This window comes from Dromiciops gliroides, chromosome 4, assembly GCF_019393635.1.
Source record: "Dromiciops gliroides isolate mDroGli1 chromosome 4, mDroGli1.pri, whole genome shotgun sequence".
NCBI lineage: Eukaryota > Metazoa > Chordata > Mammalia > Microbiotheria > Microbiotheriidae > Dromiciops > Dromiciops gliroides.
The window spans coordinates 444,050,088-444,077,191 of NC_057864.1; the positions used below are offsets into that span (position 1 = coordinate 444,050,088).

Here is a 27,104-nt window from a genome sequence, read left to right on the forward strand (position 1 = left end):
GCTAATTTTTCCTTTGAGTTTGGAAGGGACAAAACCACCAAAAATTCTAAAAGAGATTAAATGGAAAATATTATTATTAAAAACAAGAGGGTGGGCATGGCCTTGGCCAGCTTCTCTGGGGAATTGCATTTTGACAGGGGCATTTGTTTTGGGTGCGGGATTATTATACAAATCAGACAGCAAACAGAAGGGAAGAGTGTGAAGTTTCACTCTTTTACATTTGCTATTATTGCTAGGCAGAATACCCTGATCAGATCTCATTAGGCTGGCCAGGCTCTCTGTCTCCTGCCATCTATCACATACTGAAGGGAGAGGCATTAACCCCCGAGAGCCTGGCTTCCTTTCTCTCTGCCCTTTGGGAGTCCTCTCAGAAATGAGTTTTAGAATCTTCCTGGATCCAAATTGGATTGCCTTGTGGAGGGAAGAAGAGCAAACTGTAGTGAAAAACAAAGTGCTTGTCTGTGTGTATATGTGCGCCACACATGTGACTACACAGATGTGTCAGTCATATATATGTTTGTGTGCATGTGCACGTGTCAATGTGCACGCATAGAATGCGTACATCTGTGCATGTGTACACATAAGCATAGATGCATTGTATGTGTCTATGTGTATGTGTGTATATCTCTATGTGTGTGTTCATGTACAACCATATGTATGCATTATATGGGTGTGAATCATGTGTGATCCTATGTGTGTATGCATGCATATCTATGTATATGTATACATGTGCCTTATGTGAGTATGTATCTGTGTGTTTGTATAAATGTGTATCTGTATGTATATTTCTGGATATGTATGTATATATATATATACATATACATGTGGGTATGTATATATAGGTGTATTGTTGATGTTCATTGTATGTATTTGTGTGTATATTCACGAATGTATATACACATGTGCACACGAATTGTTGTATGTATGTGTATGTGTTGATGTCCCTATCTATCTGTGTATATGTGTCTGTGTCTGTGTCTGGACATATTTGTGTATGTGGAAATGATTGTAAGTATATCACCTACCTTGTACAAAGAGATTTGCTAGGCCCTGGGGGAGAAGCAGAGCTTAGGTAAGATATTCTGGGGAGGGGGTGGGAGCAGGCCTCTGCCTGTTGCTCTCTTTTTGATTCCTAGGCTATAAATCTCTCTCATCTCCCCTTTTTACCAAGTGCTGAGTTGCTCATGTCATTCTCCCCTCCCCAGTATTGGGAGAGATCCCTGGATGAAATTAAAGCAAGGAATTGAGGAGGAATATGGACTCCTGCCTTTGTGTGTCTCTGCAAAAGTGTCTTCCTTTCTCATGATCCAAGCCCATGGGCAGCAAGGCACTAGTGTGTGTGTGTGTGTGTGTGTGTGTGTAAGAGAAAGAGAGAGAGAGAGAGAGAGAGAGAGAGAGAGAGAGAGAGAGAGAGAGAGAGAGAGAGAGAGAGAGAAAGAAAGAGAAAGAAAGAGAAAGAAAGAAAGAAAGAAAGAAAGAAAGAAAGAAAGAAAGAAAGAAAGAAAGAAAGAAAGAAGGGTGTAATGTGTGTATGTGTGTATGTATGGGGGTGTCTAATCGTGAAATATATCTTACATTCAGCTCTCTGACCGGTGAGGAAGGACAAAACCCACTCACTGAACCTTGGCCATGGTTTCTCTTGATAACTATAGTGCTTAGTGTCTCTGTTGCCTGTGTGGGACTTAGCACATGACATTGTTCACTGAGGTTTCCTCCTTATATCTTCTTGAGACCGAATGTGGTTTGGCGGGAAGAGTGCTGGATCTTGACTTGGTAAAGATTGGTTCAAATCTAGCCTCTAGGGGCACAGTGGATAAAGTATTGATCCTGGATTCAGGAGGACCTGAGTTCAAATCCAGCCTTATACACTTGACACGTACTAGCTGTATGATCCTGGGCAAGTCATTTAACCCTCATTGCCCTGCAAAAAAAAAAAAAAACAATCTAGCCTCTGAAACTCATTAATAGTGTGCCCTTGGACAAGTCATCTAACCTCTCTCAGACCTATGTTAAGTCCTTCTTAAACTGGAGATAATAATACCTATTCACTCAGAAGGATGAGGATCAAGTGAAATTACCTCCCCCCACTTTTAAACTCAATCAATTCATCCCAATTCAAATGTTGCCTCTTCCATGAAACCCTCCCTGGTTCTCACAGTTGGTAATGACCTTCTCTCTTAGAACTTACATAGCACTTTGTTTTAAAACTCTTTGATATACTTCTAAGGATCATAGATTTGGAGGTGGAAGAGACCTTAGAGGTCATCAAATCCAACCTTTTCATTTTACAGATTAGGAAACAGGCCCAGAGAGGTTAAGTGACAACATTTATATGGGGTCATACTATATATTATACTACATACTATATCCCACCCATACTGTGGTGGGATTCGAATCCAGGTCTTTGTGACTACAAGTCCTGTCCATACCACTAGACCATACTGCAATCTGGGTATCATAGCTACTTTCCATCTCTATGTATGTTTCACAAGAATGTAAGTTCCTTGAGGGCAGGAATTATATGGCAGAGATCACGCCATATCTAAGCACATAGTGGGTGTACGGGATAAATGAATAAACAAACGAATGAGTGAGTACAGTCTTTTTTTGAGGGGGCAGGGCAATGAAGGTTAAGTGACTTGTCCAGGGTCACTGTCTGAGGCTGGATTTGAACTCAGGTCCTCCTGAATCCAGGGCCAGTACTTTATCCACTGCGCCACCTAACTGCCCCTGAGTGAGTGCAGCCTTAAAGCTAATGCACTTTATGACAAATGCCAGAGAGGATGTGGGAAAACAGGAGCACTAATGCACTGTTGGTGGAGCTGTGAACTAATTTATGCATTCTGGAAAGCAATTTGGAACCATTAAACTGTGTTTGTCCTTTGAACCAGTCAATACTGATACTAGAGCTATACATCAAGGAGATCAAAGAAAAATGAAAAAGAACTAAATGTACAAAAGTTTTATAGGAACTCTTTTTTGGGGTGGTAAAGAATTGGAAACTGAGGGGATGCCCATCAACTAAGGAATGACTGAACAAGTTATGGCAAATGAATGCAATAGAATACTATTGTGCTCTAAGAAATGATGAGGGGGATGGTTTTAGAAAAGCCTGGGAAGACCCCAGTGATGCAAAGTGAAGTGAGAAGAACTAGAGCAATTTGCACAGTAATAGCAATATTGTCAAGATAATCTACTGTGAAAGACTTAGTAACTGATCAATAAAATGACCCACCAAAATTCCAGAGGACTTATGATGAAAATACTATCCACTCCAGACAGAAAACTGATGGACTGAGAGTATGGAGTGAATATTTTTTTCCTTCCTTCCTTCCTTCCTTCCTTCCTTCCTTCCTTCCTTCCTTCCTTCCTTCCTTCCTTCCTTCCTTCCTTCCTTCCTTCCTTCCTTCCTTCCTTCCTTCCTTCCCTCCCTCTCCCTCCTCTCTCCTTTCTCTCTCTCTCTCTCTCTCTCCTCCCTCTCTTCAACATGTATAATACAGACATTTATTTTGCATGAGTATACAAATTTGTAATAAGGGAAAAATGTAACAAAATTAAATAAATTTTAGTTCAATTTAACAAACTCCTTGAGTCATTGTCCAGAATGTCCTGGTGCTTCTTCTTGTGATTGGCATGCCCTTCTTTGGAGTTATTTCTACCATCTTAACAGAGGCAGGAATCTTTTTGTTCCCTTAAGAATGAGCCAATCACATTCTCTCTGGACTTCTGCCCGGTGTTCTGGCTGGCTACTCTCCTGGATGGTGTGTATGTTTGCAGGGTGGAGTCACCAGGGTGATGACAAGTTAGCACTGACCCTGAACTACCCTCTTCCCTTGTACATTCCTTGAATATTCTCCTTCAAAGTTGTAGGAGTTAAATGCACCAAATGTTTCCGGGAAATCATTGACTCTGCCAGTATCAGTAAAGGGTATCCATTTAGGTTTGGTGTGCACAGAAAATGTATATTTTTTTAAAAAATGAGAAATATCTCTGGATTATTCCAGGATAGTTTTAAATATTTGTTTGTTTGTTTTTACAGATATAGCCTAGCATAGTTGTCTTCCCCTAAAAAATGCAAGCTCTTTGAAGGCCGGGACTGTGTCTTTTTATTTCTATTCCCAGTACTTTATACAATGCTTGTAACACAGGGCTTGATAAATATGTTTTCATTCATAGGGAGCTGAATTTGGAGTCAGGTAGACTTAAATTCACATTCTGCTTTTGATATTACAAGCTGCGTGGTCCTGCAATTTTCTAAGCCTGAGCATTTTATTCAGTTGTTGTTCAGCATGTCTAACTCCCCCACCCCAATTTGGGGTTTTCTTGGCAAAGATACTGGAGTGGTTTGCTATTTCATTCTCCAGCTCATTTGACAGATGTAGAACTAAGGTAACTAGGGTGAAAGTGACTTGCCCAGGACACACAGTTAATAAGTATCTGAGTCTGAATTTAAACTCAGGTCTTCCTGACTCCAGGCCCAGCACTCTATCTACTAAGCTGCCCTCACCTTAAGTTAGTTGAATGCCAAATGCAGCATAGCTTGGAGCTTGGAAATTATTGAGTCCTCCAAACATCAATATTGCTTAGCCATTCATAGGATCATGCAGTTAATGGAATCCAAAAGATCACCCAGCCCAATCCCCTAATCTTAGTTTCTGAATACCTGGACAGGTTTACAGTATGGACTTTGGCAAAGTGTGTTAACCTCCCTGGGCCTTAGTTTTTTCATTTCTACCATGGGGAGATTGGGCTAGATGATTTCTAAGGCTTCTTTTGACCCATAGGAGGAGTAACAGAACCAGAATTCTAAGCCAGGGCCTCCAACTCCAAGTCTGGTATTCCTGCTAGAGTATAGGCAACAAGAAGTGGGTGATTGGAATCTGAGGGTAAAGGGCTCTTCTCTTTGGCGGGCATGCCCATCTGTAACAGATAGAGGGGGTTTTCTGTTTCCTTACCCAGGTTTCAAACATATCTTCTGGACGCAGCCTGCGTAGTGTGGGTCTGCAGGGAAAGAAAAAATATTTTACTCAGAATGCCTACTTCCAACATGGCAGCCTCATCCCATTGATATGCCTGGGAAAAGTATATGGCAACAATAGGTTCAAGTCAGGTTCAACTCCAAGGACCAAAAGGGTAAAGGAAGCCCCTCTCCTATCTGCTCCTTCCAACATGCTACAAGGGAGGGGAGCTGAGATACATCATCCAAGGAACCCTGTCTGTATACACTTGGCCCCTCCAAGTCTATCTCAAGACTTCTCCCGGCTCCCACCTCTTTCCATAGGGCATTTTTATCCAAAGTTCATAAAGAATTTTTCACACATTGCCACAAATAAAGATGAACATACAAGATACTTGTCCATTCCTCCATAACTTGACCTCTTCTCCTCTAAAGTTTGCATTGTTTGTTACCTTTAACAAATCCTTGTTGCTGACATTTCTTTTTTTAAAAATAATAAACATTTTTATTTAAAGTTTTGAGTTCCGAATTTTATTCCTTCTTCCCTCCGTCCCCTTTCACCTCCCTGAGATGGTAAGCAATCACATATGGGTTATACATGTGCAATTATGTAAAACATTACCATATTAATTATTTTGTATAAGAAAACTTGAATAAAAGAAAAAATGAAGTGAAAAATAGCCTGCTTCAGTCTGTGTTCAATCAATATCAGTTCTTTCTTTGGAGGTGGATAGTATGCTTCATCATTAGTCCTTTGGGATTGTTTTGGATCATTGTATTGCTGAGATTAGTTAAGTCTTTCATAGTTCTTTATTGAACAATATTATTGTTGCTGAGCCTAATGTTCTCCTGGTTCTGGTCATTTCACTATACATCATCGCTGGAATTTCTTTTTTTTTTTCTTTTTTTTTTAGTGAGGCAATTGGGGTTAAGTGACTTGCCCAGGGTCACACAGCTAGTAAGTGTTAAGTGTCTGAGGCCAGATTTGAACTCAGGTACTCCTGACTCCAGGGCCGGTGCTCTATCCACTGTGCCACCTAGCTGCCCCTGGAATTTCTTAACAGTAATAATTAGCATATATGAAGTTTGAAAGTTAGCAAAGCATTTCTCAAATATTATTTCATCTGGTCTCACATCCATCTTTTTACTTAGCCACTCTAGGTATTATTACCCTCATTTACAAATGAGGAAACTGAGGCCCAGAGCTGTTAAGAGATTTTCTAATGGCCACATAGCTAGTGTCAAGAATGGGATTCAAACCCAGCTCTTCCTGACTTCAGTGCAACACTTTATCTTTTACACCATTCTGACTTTCTACTCAAGACCTGGACAAGAAAATTCTTGCCAGAACCTCTGTATGGTCAAATATAATGGAAACATCATTAAAGAAGATTCCTTATTATCTGCTTTGTTGCAGCACCATAGAACCTTTTCATTGACTTGCACTTAACATCTGCTACATATGTTGTTGCCCCTATTTGAATGTGAACTCCTCAAAAGTAAGTATGATTTTGCTTTTCTATTTGTATCCCTACTGGTCAGCACAGTGCTTTGCAAGTAGCTATTTCATTACTGTTTTTTTCATTCATTTTTCCATAGCAACCTCTAGGCAGGGATGGGGTGAAAAATGTTTAACAACTTGCTTTCTTAAATTACATATAATCTACATTTATTAACATTTTCTCCATCATTTTCTTAAGTCTGGACAATTTAAAAAATAAATCAAGCCCTGGTTTGTAGTTTTTTGATTTCTGAAATATAAATACTTACATTGAAAATTTAACAATTGTCCCTGGCAAGCCAGTATGAGCTGGCTCTGGCATGCCCCTGCCTCTAGGTCACTCCCCTGTTCAATGACTTCAATTCTTCTCCCCTTCCCTTCTCAGTTCTGGCCATTCATCATCCTTGGTGACTTCAATGTTCTCATGAATGACCCTTCTAACACCATGGCATCCCAAACTTCTATCTCTGCTATACCTCAAACACCCACAGGACTTGTCTCACTTTAGAACTTACCATCACCTCAAAATATTACAACTACAAAAGCTGGATGCTCCATAGACATCTCAAATTCAACATCACTAAAATAGAATTCATTATTTCCTCCTTCCTCTTAACCTGGGCTACAACCTACCAATCTTCTTAACTTCCCTGCTTCTTTTGGGGCCTCTGTAAGCTTCCCAATCTTCCAGGTTCACAAATTTAGTTTCATTCTCCTTGCCCATCCCTCCCCAGTCCTCCCACTCCATATCCAATCAGTCACCATCTTGTATCTCTATCCTTTCTGCAACATATAATTCTCAGTTAATAATTGCTTACTGAATTGAATTAAGTTGAATATAAAACTATTCAATTCCCCTATCTGATGACAATGGCTCATCGTTCCATGTTACCCAACTTCTACTCTCCTACCTCATTCCTGAGCATTGGCTTTACCTTCATCATCGCCCCTGGTCCTTTGTGGATAGGGCTTTGGAACTGGAGTCTTAAATATTATTTCCTGAGCCTAACAATCTTGTTTGGGAGTCACACTCTTCCCTTCCTGGTCCCACTAGAAAATCATCTTACCAGTTCATTGGCTTCCACTTTTGAATTCTTCCTTGTCCTAATATCATGGAATTTGAGAGTTGGAAGGGACTTCAGAGGTCATCTAGTTCACCACATAAACAGAGATTCTGATTATAACATATCTCATAAGTTCTCTTCCAGTGTCTACTTGGAATTAACCAAGGAGGAAGAACCCAACCTTAGATAGTCCTCTTGAGACATCCCATCTCCTGATCCTGCTCTGTTAATTTCCAGCCCTGGTATATTCACAACATCTTCTAGTACACCTATGCTTGAAGTCCTAATCCTTCTGGAGGAAGTCATTAAACCAAAGAACTCCCACTATACCTCAACTGGGTACTCACTGATGCTAGCAGTGCTTATGTCCATCTCTGATTAGCTCCCTATACCACTAACAATAGCTTGCATTTATATGATGCTTTAAGGTTTGCAAATTACTTTACAGATATTATTTCATGTTATCCTTCAAATAACCCTAGGGGGTAGGTAGGTGCTATTATTATTATTCCTGTTTTTACAAAGGAAGAAACTTCTCCATTTCTTCCTTTATATTGTCCTCCTTTGCTTCAATTTCAACAGGATGCCAAGCCTATCTTCTCAGCTCGGACCATTAATGGCACCCTCTCTAGGCTACTGTGGGAGTTTGCTGAATTGATTGTTTCCTCTATCATTTCTTTAGTCTCCCTGATCTATTTCCTCCATCCCTGGTGCCGACAGCAGAATAAGACCTCAACCATCTAGAGAAACTATTTCCTTGTTCCTGTTTTCCCCTGAAGGTATCATCTTATCTCCTGCCTCTTTACTGCTCAACTAAATACGCAGTTTAGATTCTGTCTCTACTTTGGCACCCACTCACTCCTCAACCCCCTACAATCTGGCTTCCATCCCCACCACCCTTGAAAATGTTCTCTTCAAGGTGAGCAATAAATGATCTCCTAATTGCCAAATAAAATGTTTATTTCTTGATTTGCCTCCCCTCCCTGCCTTGGATTTGATGCTGTTGATCACCCTCTCCTTGACACTCTTTCTTCCATTGGCTTCTGGAACACAGCTCTCTCCTTTTTCCCTCCCACCTCTCAGACTGTTCTCCTCCAGTCCTTCTTTACTGCCTTATTCCCATTCACTAAGTATAGATAAGCCCAAGGATCCATCCTTAGCTCTCTTCTCTCTCCACACTTTTTTTTTTGCTTCCATCCTCCCTTTTGACTTAATTTATCATGCTTAAGCAGATCATTACAAATCCACATTTATATTTTCAGCTCCATTCTCTCCTCTGAACATCAGTCCTACATTTTCAATTGCTTGCTGAACATTTTTTCTGCTATCCCCTAATGACTCTTCAAATTTTTACACATCCAAAATTTGAGACAATCCCTTTCCCATAAAACTCTTGGTCCTTCCAACTTCTCTATTTCAGATACTACCATTATCCCAGTCACTGAGGTTCAAATCCTGAGTTATTTTTGATCCTTCACTTTCTTTAATCACCCCAAGCCAATAAATCAGTTGTCAAGTCCTATCAATCCTGGTCTCTCTCATTTCTATCAGTTCCTTTCTCCACACTCACAATACCACCCCTCCAATCCCCTCCCTCCCGCCCAGTTCTGGGCCTCATTGACTCTTATATGGTTTAACATAATAGCCTTCTAACTGATCTCTTTGACTCTCTAATCTATCTTTCTTAATGTTGCCAAAATATTCTTCCTCATTCACAGGTCTGAACAAGCCATGCCCTCCCTCAAAATACCTTCAGTAGCTTTCCATCATCTATAGGATACAAAGCAAAATTGTTAGCCTGCCAGCTCAGGCCTTCCACAATCTTACACTGGCTTCACTTCCCAGTAGTATTTCATTCAACACCCCTGCATGCAAGCTGTGTTTCAGTCAAAGTGAACTAAAGGCTGCTATTCCCTGATCTTGTCCTGGCTTCCCCTGCCTCCATTCATTTGCATACGTGGTGTCCTTGTCTGGACCACAATCTCTCCATCTCAAGACTGTTGAAATCATCTCTTCCCTCAGCCACCATCTTCTGCTGATTCCTCCACCTTCTCTAGATTCTTCAAACTTTCTTAGAGAACTTTTTTTGGCTCTAATTTCTCTCTATCGCAATCCATCTTTTAAAATATATTATAACATTGAAAGAAAATAGATATCCTTTGTTCTTACATTGCCCTTTTTGGGGAAAATAGCTTTCCTCTGCTTCCCTGCCTAGAGAAACATGTCATGCAGCAAAGAATACAAAGGAAAATGACAAAAACCATTTGGTTAAACTAGTCAGCACATTAATGGTGTCTGACAGTGTATGTGACATCCCACACCCATAGTCCCCGACCACTATCACTTCCTTTCTTGTGTCATATTTGTGTATATTTCCCATCCTTCCATGAACAATAGGTTTCTTGTGTTATTGGTTCACAGGCTTAAAACTGGGGGAAAACTGGGGCAGCTAGGTGTCACATGGATAAAGCACTGGCCCTGGATTCAGGAGGACCTGAGTTCAAATCTGACCTCAGACACTTGACACTTACTAGCTGTGTGACCCTAGACAAGTCACTTAACCCCAATTGCCACACCAAAAAAACAAAGAAACAAAAAAACTGGGGGAAAACGTAGAGATCGTCTATAACTCCCTAGCTGTACAGATAAAGAAAATAAGTCCCACAAAGGTTAAATCACCTTTCCTAAGGCCACACAGGTAGTAGCAGAGTTGGGAATGACTGGGTTGAATAGTCTTCTTATTTTAACTTTGAACCTCCAGCATCCAGCATAGTGTCTTGCACATAACAGGCATTTAAATGTTTGCTGAATCCAAGGGAATTGAACTGAGTTTCTGGTTCAAGAGAGCCTTCTTGTCAGACCAAGCAGGCACAGCTTCAACACAGGTGCAGGAATAAGATCAGAGGGGCAGGAAAGGAGACATCAGTCTATCAGAACATCTTATTCCAGGGAAGCTTAAGGTTGGAGGTAGCTAGATGGTACAATGGATGAAATGTGTTAGACCTGCTGTTAGGAAGATCTTGGTTCAAATGTAGTTTCAAATAATTACTAGCTGTGTGACCCTGGGCAAGTCATTTAACCTCTGTTTGTTTCAGTTCCCTCAACTGTAAAATGGGGGATAATAACATCATCTACCTCCCAGGGTTGTTGTTGTAAGGACTGAATGAGATAATATTTGTAAAGCATTTAGCACAGTGCCTGGCACATGGTAGGTACTATACAAATATTTATTCCTTTCCCATTCCCTTATTACATGAATGGGCTTCCTCTTTGTCTGATCATGCTTTTTCTGGAGAATATCTTTGACTTTCCCTATAAAACTTTAATTGACAGAAATCTGCTCATCATTATTCTTAACCTTTTGAAAACAGATTTTCCAATACCTGGGGTATATGTCTGATTATACCCAAATTTCTTCTCCTTCTCTATCACAAACTCTAAGGGGGAGTCATCCCTTCCTCCCAGTATTCCCATCATTTCCACTTCAACAAGTTCTTTCCTGTTAGTGAAAATCAGATACAGAGTAGAATTTACCACTGCTGGTCCCTCTACCTTTTTGGGGGGGGGGTGGGAGGTGGGGAGAGAATGGGCAATGAGGGTTAAGTGATTTGCCCAGGGTCACACAGCTAGTAAGTGTCAAGTATCTGAGGCTGGATTTGAACTCGGGTCCTCCTGAATCCACGGTGGTTGCTTTATCCACTGTATCACCTAACTGCCCCTCCCTCCACCTTTTGGAGAATTAATTTAACACTAAGGCAAGTCAAGAAGCTATTAGTCACCCATGAAAACAAATGTTAAAAACTATCTTTATATGTAATTGGAAAATAATAAAATACTTAACAACAACAGCAAAAAGAAGTTATTAGTCACTCTGCTTTTGGCAGAGACCCCCAGCAGATGTCCGGATAACTGAAGTCCCCAAACACTACTATATCATGTCTGTGCCTGGTTTGTGATCTGTTTCCCAAACTCCTCACCTATTTTCTCTTTCTGTCCAAGTGGTCCATATATCCCAATGACAAAAATTTTTTTTTGTTTCTTCCTCCATTGACCTTCACTCAGATGCTTTCCACCATGCCTTCCTCCTCCCCCCATGGCCGTGTTCCTGGAATTCCTCATGTGAAAGATTTTTATAGTTCAGGAAATAGAAGCCCAAAGGGGTTGACTCTTTTGCCCAAAATCAAACAGATAATGGCAAAGCCAGTATTTGGACCCAGGTTTTCTGATTTCAAATTGAGTTCATTTTCCACTGTACCACTGTGCTCAATTTATAGCCTGGAAACACGGTAATATTCCTCTTGATTGCATTCAGGTATTTGCCTGGCGGTCTGTCTTTGTGTAGCTGGAAGAACAATTATCCATTTCTGTCTCTTCTCCCAAGAGTACTCTAAATAGCAGCATGCAGGATTCTCTGCCCTGTGAAATTTTGTTTCTCAAAAGGCCATGGTCCCCCCCTTCCCCCGCCCCTGCCCAAGATCTCAGTAATAAGGACTATTTCTTAGAGTCCCTGAAACTGTTGATTCATCATGGGACTTTCCTGACCAAGATTTCCCCTGAAGTTCTGCCAGAAAGTTGACAGCCCCTTTCTTCCTCTCTTTGCAGAAGTTGGGGATTATGGATTTGGAAGTTGGCATATCATGGCAGTTTTTCTTTTTCTTTTTTGAATATGGTGTTTAGTTTTGTAGAACTTTCCCCTCCACCCTCCACCCATGGACTTTTGTTTTGGTTTTTGTTTTTTTGGTGAGGCAATTGGGATTAAGTGACTTGCCCAGGGTCACACAGTTAGTAATTGTTAAGTATCTGAAGCCTGATTTGAACTCAGGTCCTCCTGACTCAAGAGCCAGTGCTTTATCCACTGCACCACCTACCTGCCCCTATATCAACTTTTAAAGACAAATTCCATGGACAAGGGGAGAGTTCATGGGACGTAATGCTTTGTTGGAGGCTACTGCTGGAGAAAGGAAGTTCCTGTTGTGAAAAGAAAGCTAAGAGCTTCCCATTTTTCCTAATTATTCTCACTAAAGTCAGCTGTTTTATGCTGCTAAAGTAGAAGTACTGGCAGCACCGTCCAATTCTGACACCCTGAGACAATGCTTGTGTTATCTCACCATAGTTATCGCCTTAGCATGAGGGCAACAAAGATGATCATGATGATAGAATTTCCATAGTGCTTCAAGATCTGCCAAGCATTTTACAAATATCTCATTTGATCCTCCCAACAACCATGAGAGGCATTGCCATTTTACGGATGCAGAAACCAGGGCAGACAGTTGTGTGTGTGTGTGTGTGTGTGTGTGTGTGTGTGTGTGTGTGTGTGCGTGCATGCCTGTGTGTATGTGACTTACTCTGCTAGCAATATCTGAAGCAGGATTTGAACTCAGGTCTTCCTGACTCTCTAAGTTCGATGCTCCATCCATTGTACCACCTAGGTGCAAACTTCAACACAGACACAAATGTGCCTAGAGTTGACCCTGCCTGCAGCTTGGCATTATGGGAATTTGTTTTCTGGGTGGAGTAGCCTGACCTTACCTGCAACGGTTTCCCACATTCAGATGCTGTGTAGTGTACCTGGAGCACTCAGTGACCTGGAAATAAATACCTACCAAAGCCGGAAAGCTCATTTCCAAACTTTTGGCCACTGGTGGTACAGGCTCAGTAGAACTGACACCAGAAAGGCCCTATACCCCATTGCCCAGGCCTTGGGCTCCCCTGGACCTCGAAGAAGGACCTCTGGTGAGATACCTTTGATGTTCCTTCACAAAGTCCACAATCTCTTCCTCGGTATATGGTTTATCTGGGATCAGAACGGGCTCATCCATAAACGGTTCATAGAAGTCAATTTCATTCATCTTCAGGGTGAGCTTCTTTGCAACCTGTGGAAATGGGGGAAAAGATGTAGTCAGGACCCTTTCCCCAAGCATGGTCCATAGCAGTGGCCGGTTGTGTTCTCTTAAGTAACCTTGGCAGGGAGAGAAAAGGAAGGGGAGGGGAAGGGGTGGATGAAAAGACAGAGCTGACAGACTGGTGCAGGCGGATGGTCTCACCCTTGTGCTGGCTTTATGTTCCTTTCCGGGATTAAATCTTAGCTTTTTGACTTTGGGCAAGGTACGAGGGAGCAAGCCACTCTATCTCTCAATATCCTCATTTATAAAATGGTTCCTATTTCATAGGGTTCATAGACAGCTAGAAAGAACTTGAGAAACCATCTAGTCAAATCCTCTAATTACTTAAAAGAGGAAACTGAGGCACATTATCCGAGGTCATTCAAGTAGTAAATGTCAGAGGTGGGATTTCAACCCATGTCCTCTATTCAGAGCCAGAAGGATCAAATGGGATAATAGATGTGAAATGCTTTGTAAAATTGATATCAGCAATTATTATTACAGAGAACCAAGGAGCATTAAATTAAATTAATTAACATTTGACCTTCAATCACATTTTCAGGAGAGATAGAATAGTGTGGAGATAAGATGGAGTCAGGAAAACCTGGGTCCATATCCTGCCTCCTTGGACTAGTCCTAGATATGCAGTTATAGTCACATCGCCTAGGTGCTCTGTGCCTCAGTTTCCTTGTGTGTAAAATGGGGATAATAATACCTGTAATACCTACGTTGGAAGGTTGTCATGAGACTCAAATGAATCAAGGAGACCTGGGTTCAATTCCTACCTTTGACATATATTGGCTATACAACCTACTCAATTCTGCTCCCCCCAATTTTCTAAGTCTATAAGTTACATAACAGTAGCTGATCAGATTTCAGTAGAGTTCCCTTACCCAGAGTTCCCTAAGACAATGAAATCACGGACTTAGCCCTCCCCCCACTTCTCCACAAGCCAAAAAGTCCTTTGAAAATTTGAGAGTGATATATAAATGTAATTAGTTCTTATTTTTATTCCCACCATTTTATTTTTCACCATTACTGCCATTTTCTTTGGAAGGTGTTGGACAAGGATGGAGTAAATAGAGAAAGTTGAAAACAATGTTCTGGAATGTGAGGGCATGTGGCCAACTGAGCCTCTGGAGGTGCCCTGGGACTCAGAACAAAAGGCTTCGTTAACCATGATCAGCCAATGATCTGATCCTTCCCCTGATCTGATTTTTAGCCTCCTGGCTATTGGAGTTGGAGGGCCAGCCTGGAGAATTCTGTCTCTCGCTGCCAAGTTCCTCTCTCTAATGCCCATCTCTTCTGATGACCCAGATCATTAGCTGGATGTCTCCTGGCACCAGATGAAAAGCATGAGGGACCAGCCAATGGCCTGGGTGACATTTCATCTCTCCCAAACCCCCAATGGCATGTTTGCCTCATGAGTCCCTGCCCTCGGGACATCTGATGCCTACTTTGGGAAGGGATTGGAGAGACTGAGTGTGAAAAGCTCTGAAGAAAAACCAGAATGGTTCCTTCCCTTTTGTCCAGTGCTGGTGTGTGAAAAAAAAAAGGACTGAGCCACGTGTGGCTGTGGGGAGATGTACAGACCAGTTGGCTGACCCCTCGTGGTGGTCACCAGTCATTACACAAATTGGATTTGTGAGCTCAAGTTGGTGGGAATGATCACAGGGAGAACAAATCCAAAGACCTTGGGAAACCCCAGGGTTTGGTCATCAGTTTTGATGGACTCCTAGGTTTCCAAGTCCCAGTAGAACCAACTGTTTCTTTTTAGCTTTTTTTGTTTTGTTTTGAATAAGCACTTTGTTAGCCTACACCCAGTACCTGTTGTCAAAAGCAGCTAACTTGGCTCAAAAGCAAAGTTTGGAGAGAGCTGGGAAAAGAAATGGGGAAAGGAGATGGAATGGTCACATCAGTTTGGAGGGGCAGAAGGCTGGGGCGGGCTTTCTTCTCCATATGCTTCTTCATAGGTGCAGAGAGTTAGAGCTGGATGGAACTCAGAGGTCATCTAGTCAAACCCCCTCACTTTCTGGATGAGAAACCAAGGCTTATAGGATGCTGAAGTGACCAAGGAGGTCATATAGGGAATATGCAGGCAAGCCAGAATTTGCCTAAGTATACTATAACTATACTACATTGTTTCTCTCTCTCTCTCTTTCTCTCTCTCTCTCTCTCTCTCTCTCTCTCTCTCTCTCTCTCTCTCTCTCTCTCTCTCTCTCTCTCTCTCTCCCCACCTCTTCCCCCCTCTTCTTCTTGTGTCTCTCTGTCTCTGTCTGTCTCACTGACCATCTGTCTGTGTGTAGTACCCTCCAGCTTCAGACTAGACATTGACACTGAATTCTGGCTTTCTGGATTCCTTTACATCATGGCTGAGATAGTAGAAAAAATAATCACTCACGGAGGGGAAAAGTACAACAGAGGGAAATACTTAGCCATGATTTTCTTGGATTCTCTCCATGTGTTTCTTTTGGAATTTAGATCCACCCCCTCTCAGAGACCATAGTCTCATTGATGGTCCCAAAGAAATTAATGCTATGTCTTCCTTTAAGATGTTGCTGTATTCATGAAGAAGTAGGACTTCTCCTGGAGGGTGGGGGTGGGGTAGGCTAGTGGGTAGGTGGTAGGTCATGGTATTAAGTACACTCAAAAAGAGATTTTCTATAAACACATAGAAGACAAAAACATGCAGAAGAGAATATAAAAAGAACAGTTTTATCACTACCTTGTTAAATGGAATATATATGTATATATGTGTTTATGTGTCATACGACACATGGTATCATAGACACTACAGATATGAACCTCAGAGGCTACATCAAATCCACCCCTTTCATCTTCAGGATGAGGGAACTCAGGCCCAGGAGGTTATGTGACTTGCCTAAAATGACCCAGATTGGGTCAGAACCAGATTTTGAACCTGAGTCCAATAATGAGAGGCCATAGATAGATTTATATTCAGAAAGACCTGATCTGAAACCTACTTCAGACCCTTATTAACTGTGTCACTCTGGACAAGTCACTTAACTTTTCTGGGCCTCAGTTTCTTCAACTGTAAAATGAGGGTATTGGAACTGAGGACCTCTGTGGTACCTGCCAACTCTGTCTGTGATCTATCCCACCTGTGTGTGTTTTTTTTAAGAATCTATATCATCTACATTTAATATAACATTTATATATGTAATACATGTATCGAAGTATACACATAGAAATGTATAGTTGCTTATATGAGCCTCTTTTTGTCCAACTTTATTGTTTGTTTGTTTGTTTTTTGGTGAGGTAATTGGGGTTAAGTGACTTGCCCAGAGTCACACAGCTAGTAAGTGTCAAGGGTCTGAGGCCGGATTTGAACTCAGGTCCTCTTGAATCCAGGGCCGGTGCTTTATCCACTGCACCACCTAGCTGCCCCTTTGTCCAACTTTCTAAAGGAAAATGTGTCTGTTATTGATTGTTAAGGTCACACCCATCCCAGGGCCATTCGTAGATGATGAAGAAATACTTGTTGAATTGAATTTTCACAAAGAAAATTTAAGAAAAAAAGAAATGGGGCATCGTCCTTGACATCACAGGGCTTGGGTCCCCACCCCAAGACCCACAATTTAGACAGTCTTCTTCTTGCTTCCAAGAATTTCTGGCCACAGGCTATTATTGATTGCTCAGTGGATGAGGCATCAATCAGTCAAGGAAGGTCTGTGACTCGGGCTTCTTGAAAGCAGGAGGAAGCCTGTCCAAATAGTAGGTATCAAATATAATCAGAAGTGAAAATACTTTTTCTCATACATGTTTCTGTGTGCATGGCCTGTGTGTGCCCTGCACTTACACCTGGGCTGTTGGGATTTTAGGGCACAAATGTAAAGTCTGGGTAGAAGGTCTAGGTGATGTATAAATTCTAGGTTTCCTGAGCAAAGTTTTTCCAAGGCTTCCCTTGCCTCCGACTACCACTGGAAATGCCCTGGTATCCCTTGGGAAGCCCCTGCTTTCATTCTTCCTGCTGTGTGTAGATGCAGAGATTGAATTCACTCTTTACCTGAAGTGGAGCTCATTCATTCTTTTGACAAATATTTATTGAGAGTCTACTGTGAGCAGGGCTCTGTGCAAGGCTCTGATCTGACTCCTTAGTGTTATTACACTATTTGAGAATGCTATATTAAGAGCTGAATAGGCCCTCTGGTGACCATATAACTAAGTAGTTTAGCCACTTATTTATTTTAATGGTAGTGATGGATTTTGCCAGAGGAGAGGAAAGCACTAAGACATTTATATGGTGATCACACAAGAGCAGACAAGTAATGCCAATGCTTATTCAAAAGATGGTCAGCCTATACCCTGTGAGTCTGTTTAAGGCACCATTTCAATGAATGAAAAATGAAAACAGCTCAGAACAATTTGTAGCTTGCCTCAGAGCTTGGAAGCAAGGATTTCGCAACATTGGCCTTCTTTATCAACTTTGCTTTGTTAGCTGGGAGCTCTCCTGTGTGCAACATCTCCTCGCTTTTTAGTCCCTTCTATTCAGTGGATCAGAGTCCTCTGGCTAAGTCATCTTCAAGGTTCAATTCAGGTGTCAAACTTTCAACAAAACCTTCCTTAACCCTACCCAGCCTCCAACTGCCACCACCAGGTGAACGAGGTCTCTCCCTCCAAGTATTTTCTCAAAGCTCTTTTCTCTCTTTTGCCAAATAATATTCTCTTTTATACATCCTTAGGTGTGGACATGTAGTATCCTTTCTCTTGGATAGTAGGTCGTTATAGGACAGCCTCCATGTCACTTTCCATCTTTGTATCCTCCATACCCATCACAGGGCCATTTGTAGATGATGAAGAAACACTTGTTGAATTAAATAAAATCATATAAAATCTAAACTTTTTCTTGTATTCAAAGTTTAAAGTCAACTGTTAACCTTCCATCCCATTATCTATTTCACACACACACACACACACACAAATATACAGGGTCTAGGCACACAGATGGTCCAGGGACCATTTACTCCCTATCCATAATTTTCCATGCTCATCATTTGTTCTAACTCAACATTGTCTTTCAGCTGTAGTCAAATTAATCTATTTACTTTCTTCCACCACCAAACACATGCATACTGCTTGTTGTTTCCTGTCTCCATGCATTTATATCTGCCATTCCTCCCTCCAGTGCTCTATTTCTTTCTTCCTTCCTTCCTTCCTTCCTTCCTTCCTTCCTTCCTTCCTTCCTTCCTTCCTTCCTTCCTTCCTTCCTTCCTTCCTTCCTTCCTTTCTTTCTTTCTTTCTTTCTTTCTTCCTTCCTTTCTTTTTTGTGTGGGGAAATGGGGGTTAAGTGACTCATGACCTCATTTTGGAGTTTTATTGGCAAAGCTACTACAGCTATAATAAGTGTCAAGTGTCTGAGATCAGATTTGAACTCAGGTCCTTCTTAATCCAGGGTTGCTGTTTTATCCACTGTACCACCTAGCTGCCCCTCCAGTGGTCTCTTTCAAACTTTCTATAAGAATGTATCCATAAAAGTCATCTAAAAACTTACCTCTTACTAATAGCTCCTGTGATTAAACCCACATTATTCTAACCCTTCCTATAGATTGTCCTCAGGTATTGTTTGTGTCCTGTTTTCTCCATCTCGTTAAGGATAACCTCCTAGGACAACGTTCTAATCCTTTAGTATATGCTAAGAGCTTATAGAGAGGCTTCAAAAATGCCTTCTAGCTGCCAACTCCTTCTAATTAGGCTAAGCACAAAGTTTCCATGTGCAGTATTCCCTTCCCCTTGCCACATGACTACTACTGGAATATTTGCCATGTTTATAGGGATTGTGGGAAGGCCTAGTTCATACAGAATCCAGCCCAAGGGTTTACAACATGCTCTAGAAAAATCCTGGAGGAGAAAGACTAAAAAGAATAGGATAACTCTTTCTCTGACCAGAAATCTAGTATGGAATACTCAAAACCACCTTGCCTACTTTGGAAGATTTCCTAACCCAGAAATTCCCCTCCATCACTTCTGGAGGGCTCATACTAGTTGCCATTTGGAATGGGCCTATGGAATCCAAGGACTCCCTAGGATTTAGGGTTGCTCTAGGCCAAAGGCACCTTGCTTTGGGGGACCCTTGCTGTATTTTACTTCTTAAAAGTGTGATGGTGGCAGGATGGTTAGGTACTTCTCGAGGTAAGTCATTTTAATAGCACTCTAATTCAATTATCCCTTATTTCCTATGATGGGTTTCTTGGGAAATAGATAACAAGATTTAAGGCTAATTGGAAGGGAAGAGAAGGAAGAGAAGGGAAAAGAAAGGAAAGAAAAGGAAAGGAGAGGAGAGGAGAGGAGAGGAGAGGAGAGGAGAGGAGAGGAGAGGAGAGGAGAGGAGAGGAGAGGAGAGGAGAGGAGAGGAGAGGAGAGGAGAGGAGAGGAGAGGAAAGGAAAGGAAAGGAAAGGAAAGGAAAGGAAAGGAAAGGAAAGGAAAGGAAAGGAAAGGAAAGGAAAGGAAAGGAAAGGAAAGGAAAGGAAAGGAAAGGAAAGGAAAGGAAAAGGAAAAGGAAAAGGAAGAGTTCATTACTCAAGACCTCATCCTTACAGATGTCTACTTACCCCTTTATCAAAAGTGGCGAAGAATTTGATATATGGCTGGAAATGCTCGGCTGCTTCTTCAAATGCTTTGTAATCTAAGAAGGTGAAGATACAAAGGAAAGGAATTTTCAATATCCACGCTCCAGACATTTCTTTTCCTTTTTTTAAAAAAACATGTTTTAGTGAAATTAGAGTATCAACCAATCACTCAACAAATACTTATGAAGCCACTCCTATTTCTAGACATAAAAAGGAAAAAAATACTCCCTTCCCTTAAGAATGTTTGATTTTAAAGTAAGAAAGACATTTACACAAAAGGCATGGGACCAGATTTGTGATTTCATTGATATAGGGAATTCCTATCAATACAGGTCAGCCTTGCCTCTTCAACTTAGATTTTTCAAGAGTTTCCTGGGGCTTTGAGAAATAAAGTGATTTGTCCAGAGTAATATAGCTAGTATGAGTTGGGATTAGGACTTCAACCAAGTTCTGCCTGGCTCTAAGGTCAGTTCTCTATTGCGTTCACCATCCTTTTCCTATAGGATATCTTCTATATTATACTATAATATCTTCTATTTTCCTTTACTAAGAGGATATTTATATATCAATATTTAAATGTACATAGTGATTTTCGGTTGTATTAAATCAACCCATCCACAAACAGTTGTTAAGGGCCAACAATATCGGAGGGGCTGGTGCCATGTTCTAGGGATACAAAGTTAGAAATGAAACTCCTGGGGTCCTCATGGATCATTCCAATCAATTAAATTTTCTTGGAGAAAAGTAAGACTCTTTATCACTCTTCTGCAAGGTGGGCAGATGGAGAAGAGGTAGCAAAAAGGGGCTAGGGAAGAGAAATGGAGACTTTAATGATTAAAACAAAAATCCCTCAAATACAAACTCTGTCTGTTAAATCTATGGTTCTGTGAGGGATTTAACAAGTATGATGAGGCCCAGGAAGAAAGTTGACTTTGCTATAAAGTTAAATTAATTAATGATCATTGTTGTTTAGTTGTGTCCAACTCATGACCTTATTTTGGGATTTTCTTGGCAAAGATACTGCAGTAGTTTTCCATTTCCTTCTCTAGCTTATTTTGTAGATGAGGAAACTGAGGCAAACATGGTTAAGTGACTTGCCAGGGTCACACAGCTAGTAAGTATCTGAAACTGGATTTCAACTCAGGTCTTCTTGACTCCAGACTTAGTGCTCTCTTCCTCCCCGCCCCCGTGGGACAATGAGGGTTAAGTGACTTGCCCAGGGTCACACAGCTAGTAAGTGTCAAGTGTCTGAGTCTGGATTTGAACTCAGGTCCCCCTGAATCCAGGGCTAGTCCTTTATCCACTGTGCCACCTAACTGCCCTTAGTGCTCTCTTTCCACTGAGCCATCTAGCTGCCCCATAATTAATGATATAGTACTGTACACACACACATGTATATATATATATATATAGTACTCTCTCTCTCTCTCTCTCTCTCTCTATCTATCTATAGTACTATGTAGTAGTACACTCAGACATACAATGTTAACTGTATACAATACTATATATGCATATATAATATGTGTATATATACTATATACATACACATATATAGTTATATATACACATATACATATACATATGCATACATATGTGTGTGTATGTATATAGTAATTACATATAGTAATTAAAGCCTCCTTAGTCTTTTGAAGTTTATTGTCCCCTTCTGTAAGATTCTACACTGTTCTCTATCTTTGTACTGCCCTAGCACCAGCACTGTATTTTTCTTTTTCTTTGATTTGATCTCTTATGGGGAAGTTTGAAACAAAATCATCTTAAACTTTTCTATATACCCCAATAGTCAGAGCTTTCAGGTGACAAATATGTGGTACGTTGAAGTACATCTATTTTTTTTTTCTGGGCAATGGGGGTTAAGTGACTTGCCCAGGGTCACACAGCTAGTAAGTCAAGTGTCTGAGGCCGGATTTGAACTCAGTTACTCCTGAATCCAAGGCTGGTGCTTTATCCACTGCGCCACCTAGCCTCCCCGTACATTTATTTTTTAAAGAGAAAATTTGTCCAATCAGAATTGGTATTTTTACCACCTTCTATTAGGAAGTATGGGTGCTGATAGATGCTCTTTATGTACAATTTCTTGGGGGACAGAGGAATCAAGTTAGGGAAAAATGGTCATAGCATACTCAGACTCACAGATAAGCACACCCAAATCCACATTGAGAAAAGTAGATAGATGAGAACATATATGTTTTGGTGACTGAAAGGGAGGGATGGGGAAGGTCAGAGAAAATGGAGGCTGGATAAAAGAGAATGAGTAGGTGGAAAATCAGTGGAGTGATAGGTAGACTGGAGGAAGCCATTGAAGCAACTCCAGGTTTACTAAACCTAAATATATATATATATATATATATATATATATATACACACACACACACACACACACACATACTTATCAATCCATTCATTATATATATATACTTATCAATCCATTCATTATATATATATATATATATACTTATCAATCCATTCATGAACAAAAACAAGATTTGGTTTAGTGCTGTGAAATCCTTGTTGAACCAATGACAAATCGAATCATATTGAAGAAGAGGAATATAAGGAACTTTAGCCTTCTGTATCATTCAGACCCTTTTAGACTAGCCCAAATCTTTTTATGCTGTCTAGGCCTCCTGCCTTCTATGGTTACTTACTATAAACCATGAATATCTTAATCATCCCTTCTAGTTTCTTCATGGGGGCAGGTAGGTGGCACAGTGGGTAGAGTTCCAGGCCTGTAGTCAGGAAGACTCATCTTCCTGAGTTCAAATCTTGCCTCAGGCACTTGCTAGGTGTGTGACCTTAGGCAAGTTACTTAACCCTGTTTGCCCCACTTTCCTCATCTTTAAAATGAACTGAAGAAGGAAATAACAAAACACTCTAGTACCTTTGCCAAGAAAACCCTAAATGGGTTCATAGAGAGTTGAACATGACTAAAAAATAACTCAACAACAAAAGTTTCTTCACGGCTTCCCCATTTCCCAAACTTCAAAGAAAAGCCCAGAATCATTAGTGTTCTCAAAGTGAATCCTTTCTCTGACATTACTTTTCCATTTTCTTTATCTCCTAGCTGTAAATCCAAAGGGACTAAGTGTCAAGCGTCTGAGACAATTTTTTAGGTTATATTCACATTCCTTTCCTTCAGCTTAAAGACTCCTCTAGTACTTTGATAACGACATAGGAAAGATCCACATGAGTCCATCCTCTGCTTTGCTACCAAAGCGATGGTCCTAAAGCATGTCTGACCATTTCACAACCCACCCCCCACCCAATAACCTCTCCTGGCTCCCCATTACCTCCAGGATTAAATATAACATCCTCTCCTTGGCATTCAAAGTCCTTTATAATCCAGCCCTTCCTGCCTTTCCAGTCTTCCTACACTTTATTCCTCTCTCCATAGTCTGCCAGACAGTAACTATGGTCATCTTGTCTTCTTCATGTATGGCCATTCCATCATCCTACTTGGTGTTTCCCCAAGCCTGGAATGCCCTCCCTCCTTACCACTGCCTCCTAGCTTCTCTGGCCTCCTGATGTGAGGAACAGTTCAAATCCCATCTTTTGCAAGAGGCATCCAAAACCCTTTATAATCTAGACTTCCTTGCCACTTACCCTTCCAATCTTCTTACATATGATACCCCCCTCTCAGGTATTATACCTAGTACTATTAGGTATTATATTATAATACCTATGATAGTAAAATTCCTAGCACCATACATGAGAAGGCCTGCATATATCACTACCTCCATTTTTAGGGAGAAGACCCACATTGATGCAATCCATGGAAAAATGAAAATGTTCCTGAGGGTCCAATGCTTGTCCCTTTCCAAGGGCTGCCTCAACTCATTGCCCACTTTCCTCCATGTCAAGTGAATAATTTGTTGGTTTGCATGACTTGGTAGGTCCCTCATATTTTTCTTGTCTTGTCCCCATTGGGAAAAATCACTTCCTCAGGCTCATAGGCTGAAGTCCACAGATGACTTACGTTCTGAGTCTTCGCTCTTGAAGAAGCCGATGAGTTTGATGTAGTCATCAATGCGCTCAAAGGCTTGGACTTCCAGTTTGCTGTTGATGATCTCCACTGGGTCTTCAATTAGCTGCAACAACAAAAACATTACTCTATGGGAGGTGGTTTGGTGTAATAGCAAGAAAGAGATATTTGAAGTTGGAAGGCCTGGATTGGAATACTGGGTCAGACACATTATCTCTGTGACCTTGGGAAAGTCACAACCTTTCTTGACCTCAGTTCCTCACCACTAAAATGAAATGGGTAGACTAGATGGTCTCTGAGGTTGCTACCAGCTCTAAATTTACAATCCTAGTTAGACTATTAGTTTTCCAGAGGACAAACATCTGTCTATTGAAATGGGTTGATTGAGGTGAAGTTGGGGTGGGCTAATTACCCTATTCTATGTAGGGATTTTTTTTTATAAGAAAAAGATTGGATAAGAACTGGACATTGCCCAGGTCCACTATGGAAGGTGGTTTTATACCATCTCAGAGAAGTCCCAGGTCTTCTGGGAGTCTCTTGTGATTTGAGGGTATGAAATAATAGGTACAATACTGTACAGAAATGCTTTGGGCATTTATTTATATCACAATGAAGAGGAATATCTGTCTGCCTATCACTGTAGCACCAGCCTCTGTGTCAATAGGGAAAGCAACAAATGACTTGACCAACTTCTGGAGAAATGACCACTGGTCAGGATGCTAGGATCTTTGTGAATCTGTAATGTCTTATTGCACAGAGTCAACATGATACAGTGGAACACACGAGATTTATGGCTGAAGATTTGGGTTTGAGGCCTTTTTTAAGTCTAAGCAAAACGCTGAACCTCTCTGTATTTCAGTCTTCTCACTTGTAGGTTGGTTGTGAGGAAAGTGCTTTGTGAAGCTTAATGTGCCACAAACATACAATAACAAGTATGATCATTAATATTATCTGTGGATATGTGGCTAAGTTGTGTTATATTGTGCATATATACAGATACTATATATTTATATATACACATATGCATAACATGGATATATATATATATATGATACAATGCATTGTATATTGTTGCACAAATAGGCATATTTCTCTACCTCAGTAGCTATGTATATGTTTAATTCTATGAGTGAAAATTAGTATGGGAGTTTATTATGCATAAGTACATGTGTGTGCTATGTAAATTTGTCTCTTTACATATATGTATGTATACACAGACATATCTATATGTACACAAAACACATATACACATACATATTTGCACCATGGAGTAGTTAGTGACTCATTCCTGGAGTTGAGAATTGGATTCATGTACTTCCTTTGACACTTACTGATTGTGTGTTCAAGTCACTTAAACTTTCAGTGTCCTCAGACATTTCTAAGACTCCAAACAGAAGAACTGTTGATGTGAATTAGTGGAGGGAGTTTACACTTTGAGAGTTCTCTATGAAATGAAAAATCCAAACCTTCCTTCCTTCTTTCTTTTTTCTCTTTCTTTTTCCCTTCTTTCCTTCCTTCTTTCTTTCTCCCTTCCCTCCTTCTTTCTTTCTTTCTTTCTTTCTTTCTTTCTTTCTTTCTTTCTTTCTTTCTTTCTTTCTTTCTTTCTTTCTTTCTTTCTTTCTTTTTCTTTCTCTTTCTTTCTCTTTCTCCCTCCCTTCCTTTCCTCTTTCTTTCTTTCTCTTTCTTTCTCTCTTCCTTCCTTCCTTCCTTCTTCCCTTCCTTCCTTCTTTCTCCCTTCCTTCACTCCTTTCTTTCCTTCTAAGAGAGCTGCATTCCATAACAGAAGTTACATGATTCTGTCCCATTTAGAATTTTAGAGGTGGAATCGAGTCCAGCTCCCTCATTTTACAGATAAGGACACTACGTCCCTGGGAGGTAAATGAGATTAGCTATGGTTGCTTAGTTGGTCACAAACCAGCCTTAGAACCTCACTTTCTTAACTTTCAGTTCCATGCAGAAGGTCTTTCTTTGGGATGTTATCTGGTTCTCTTTCTTCTTAATACTTTTTTTTCTACATTTAGAGAAGCAAAAGCCCCCAGTTTGTTACCATCCCCTTCCTCCCCTACAGATTAGACATCCTCCTATCTTCCGTGTTCCATCTTTGTCATCTTCTCCTCAGCAACATCAGATGGATGCAATAACTGAACCAATGAATTATCTATGGGAAGTAATGAGTTGGCAATGGATGGGTGGACTAAGCAATATGTTAAAGAAGCATAACAGATAGACAAACACAAATAGAAAAGCTTCCAAATGTAACAAGACTGAGCTTTAGGATTCCCAGGAGAAGTAAGATCTCTTTAACACAGGAGAAAAGCCCCAAATATCATAAATATTTTTGGTTATTGTTCACTTGTTTCAGTCATATCTGACTCTTCATGACCCCATTTGGGGTTTTCTTGGCAAAGATACTGGAGTGGTTTGTCATTCCCTTCTCCAGCTCATTTTACAGTTGAAGAAACTGAGGCCAACATAAATATCACAAATATCGGTAGCAGTTTAGCAGTTAGCAAGTTCTCAATTCTTTGAGAGTTTTGCTCCAGGCTATATTCTACCCCAAATAGTTCCCTTCAAGGCTAATATGAGTCCATGCTTACATCTAAAAGGAATTCCACCAAAACATCGGCAGCCAATTCTCCATCAAACTCTATAGTGCGATCACCCTTAAGGATATACAAGCTTCCTTCTTCATCAAAACCTGGAAGAAATAAAGAGACAAGAAAAAAAAAAAAGGTAAGCTTTTCATGGAAAATCCATTCCCATTAGTTCCTTTTGGGCCTAACTTCAGACTCACTTTCCTCGGAAGCTTTCCCAGACTACCTACTCTGCTCTTTCCTTTGTTCTTCAGTTTACTGTTTAGACTATAGGATCAAATCAAATGAAATGAGATTTTAAACACACACATGTGTATGTATATGTGTATGTGCTTTGCAAACCTAAAGTGCTATATAAATGTTATTGTTGTTGCTATTATTATGACTTACTCTTTTTCTATAATTATGTACAACTTCTACTACTACTACTACTACCACCACCATCATCACTACCACCACCACTAGCATTGACACAGGGCTTTAAGAGTTGCAAAGTGAGGGGCAGCTAGGTGGTGCAG

The 27,104-nt window shown here is 40.6% G+C and overlaps 1 protein-coding gene across 1 annotated transcript in view; it reads right to left on the reverse strand.

Moving 5' to 3' along the window:
• The window catches only part of CASQ2 (calsequestrin 2), a 115,484-nt gene that overhangs the window by 30,731 nt on the left and 57,649 nt on the right, over nucleotides 1-27,104 (reverse strand). The window contains exons 3-7 of the mRNA XM_044002638.1: nucleotides 26,590-26,690; nucleotides 23,987-24,098; nucleotides 19,975-20,048; nucleotides 13,265-13,395; nucleotides 4,956-5,001 (exon numbers count right to left, since the gene is read on the reverse strand). Coding sequence (XP_043858573.1) covers nucleotides 4,956-5,001; nucleotides 13,265-13,395; nucleotides 19,975-20,048; nucleotides 23,987-24,098; nucleotides 26,590-26,690 — 464 coding nt within the window. The remainder of the gene's footprint in view (nucleotides 1-4,955; nucleotides 5,002-13,264; nucleotides 13,396-19,974; nucleotides 20,049-23,986; nucleotides 24,099-26,589; nucleotides 26,691-27,104) is intronic.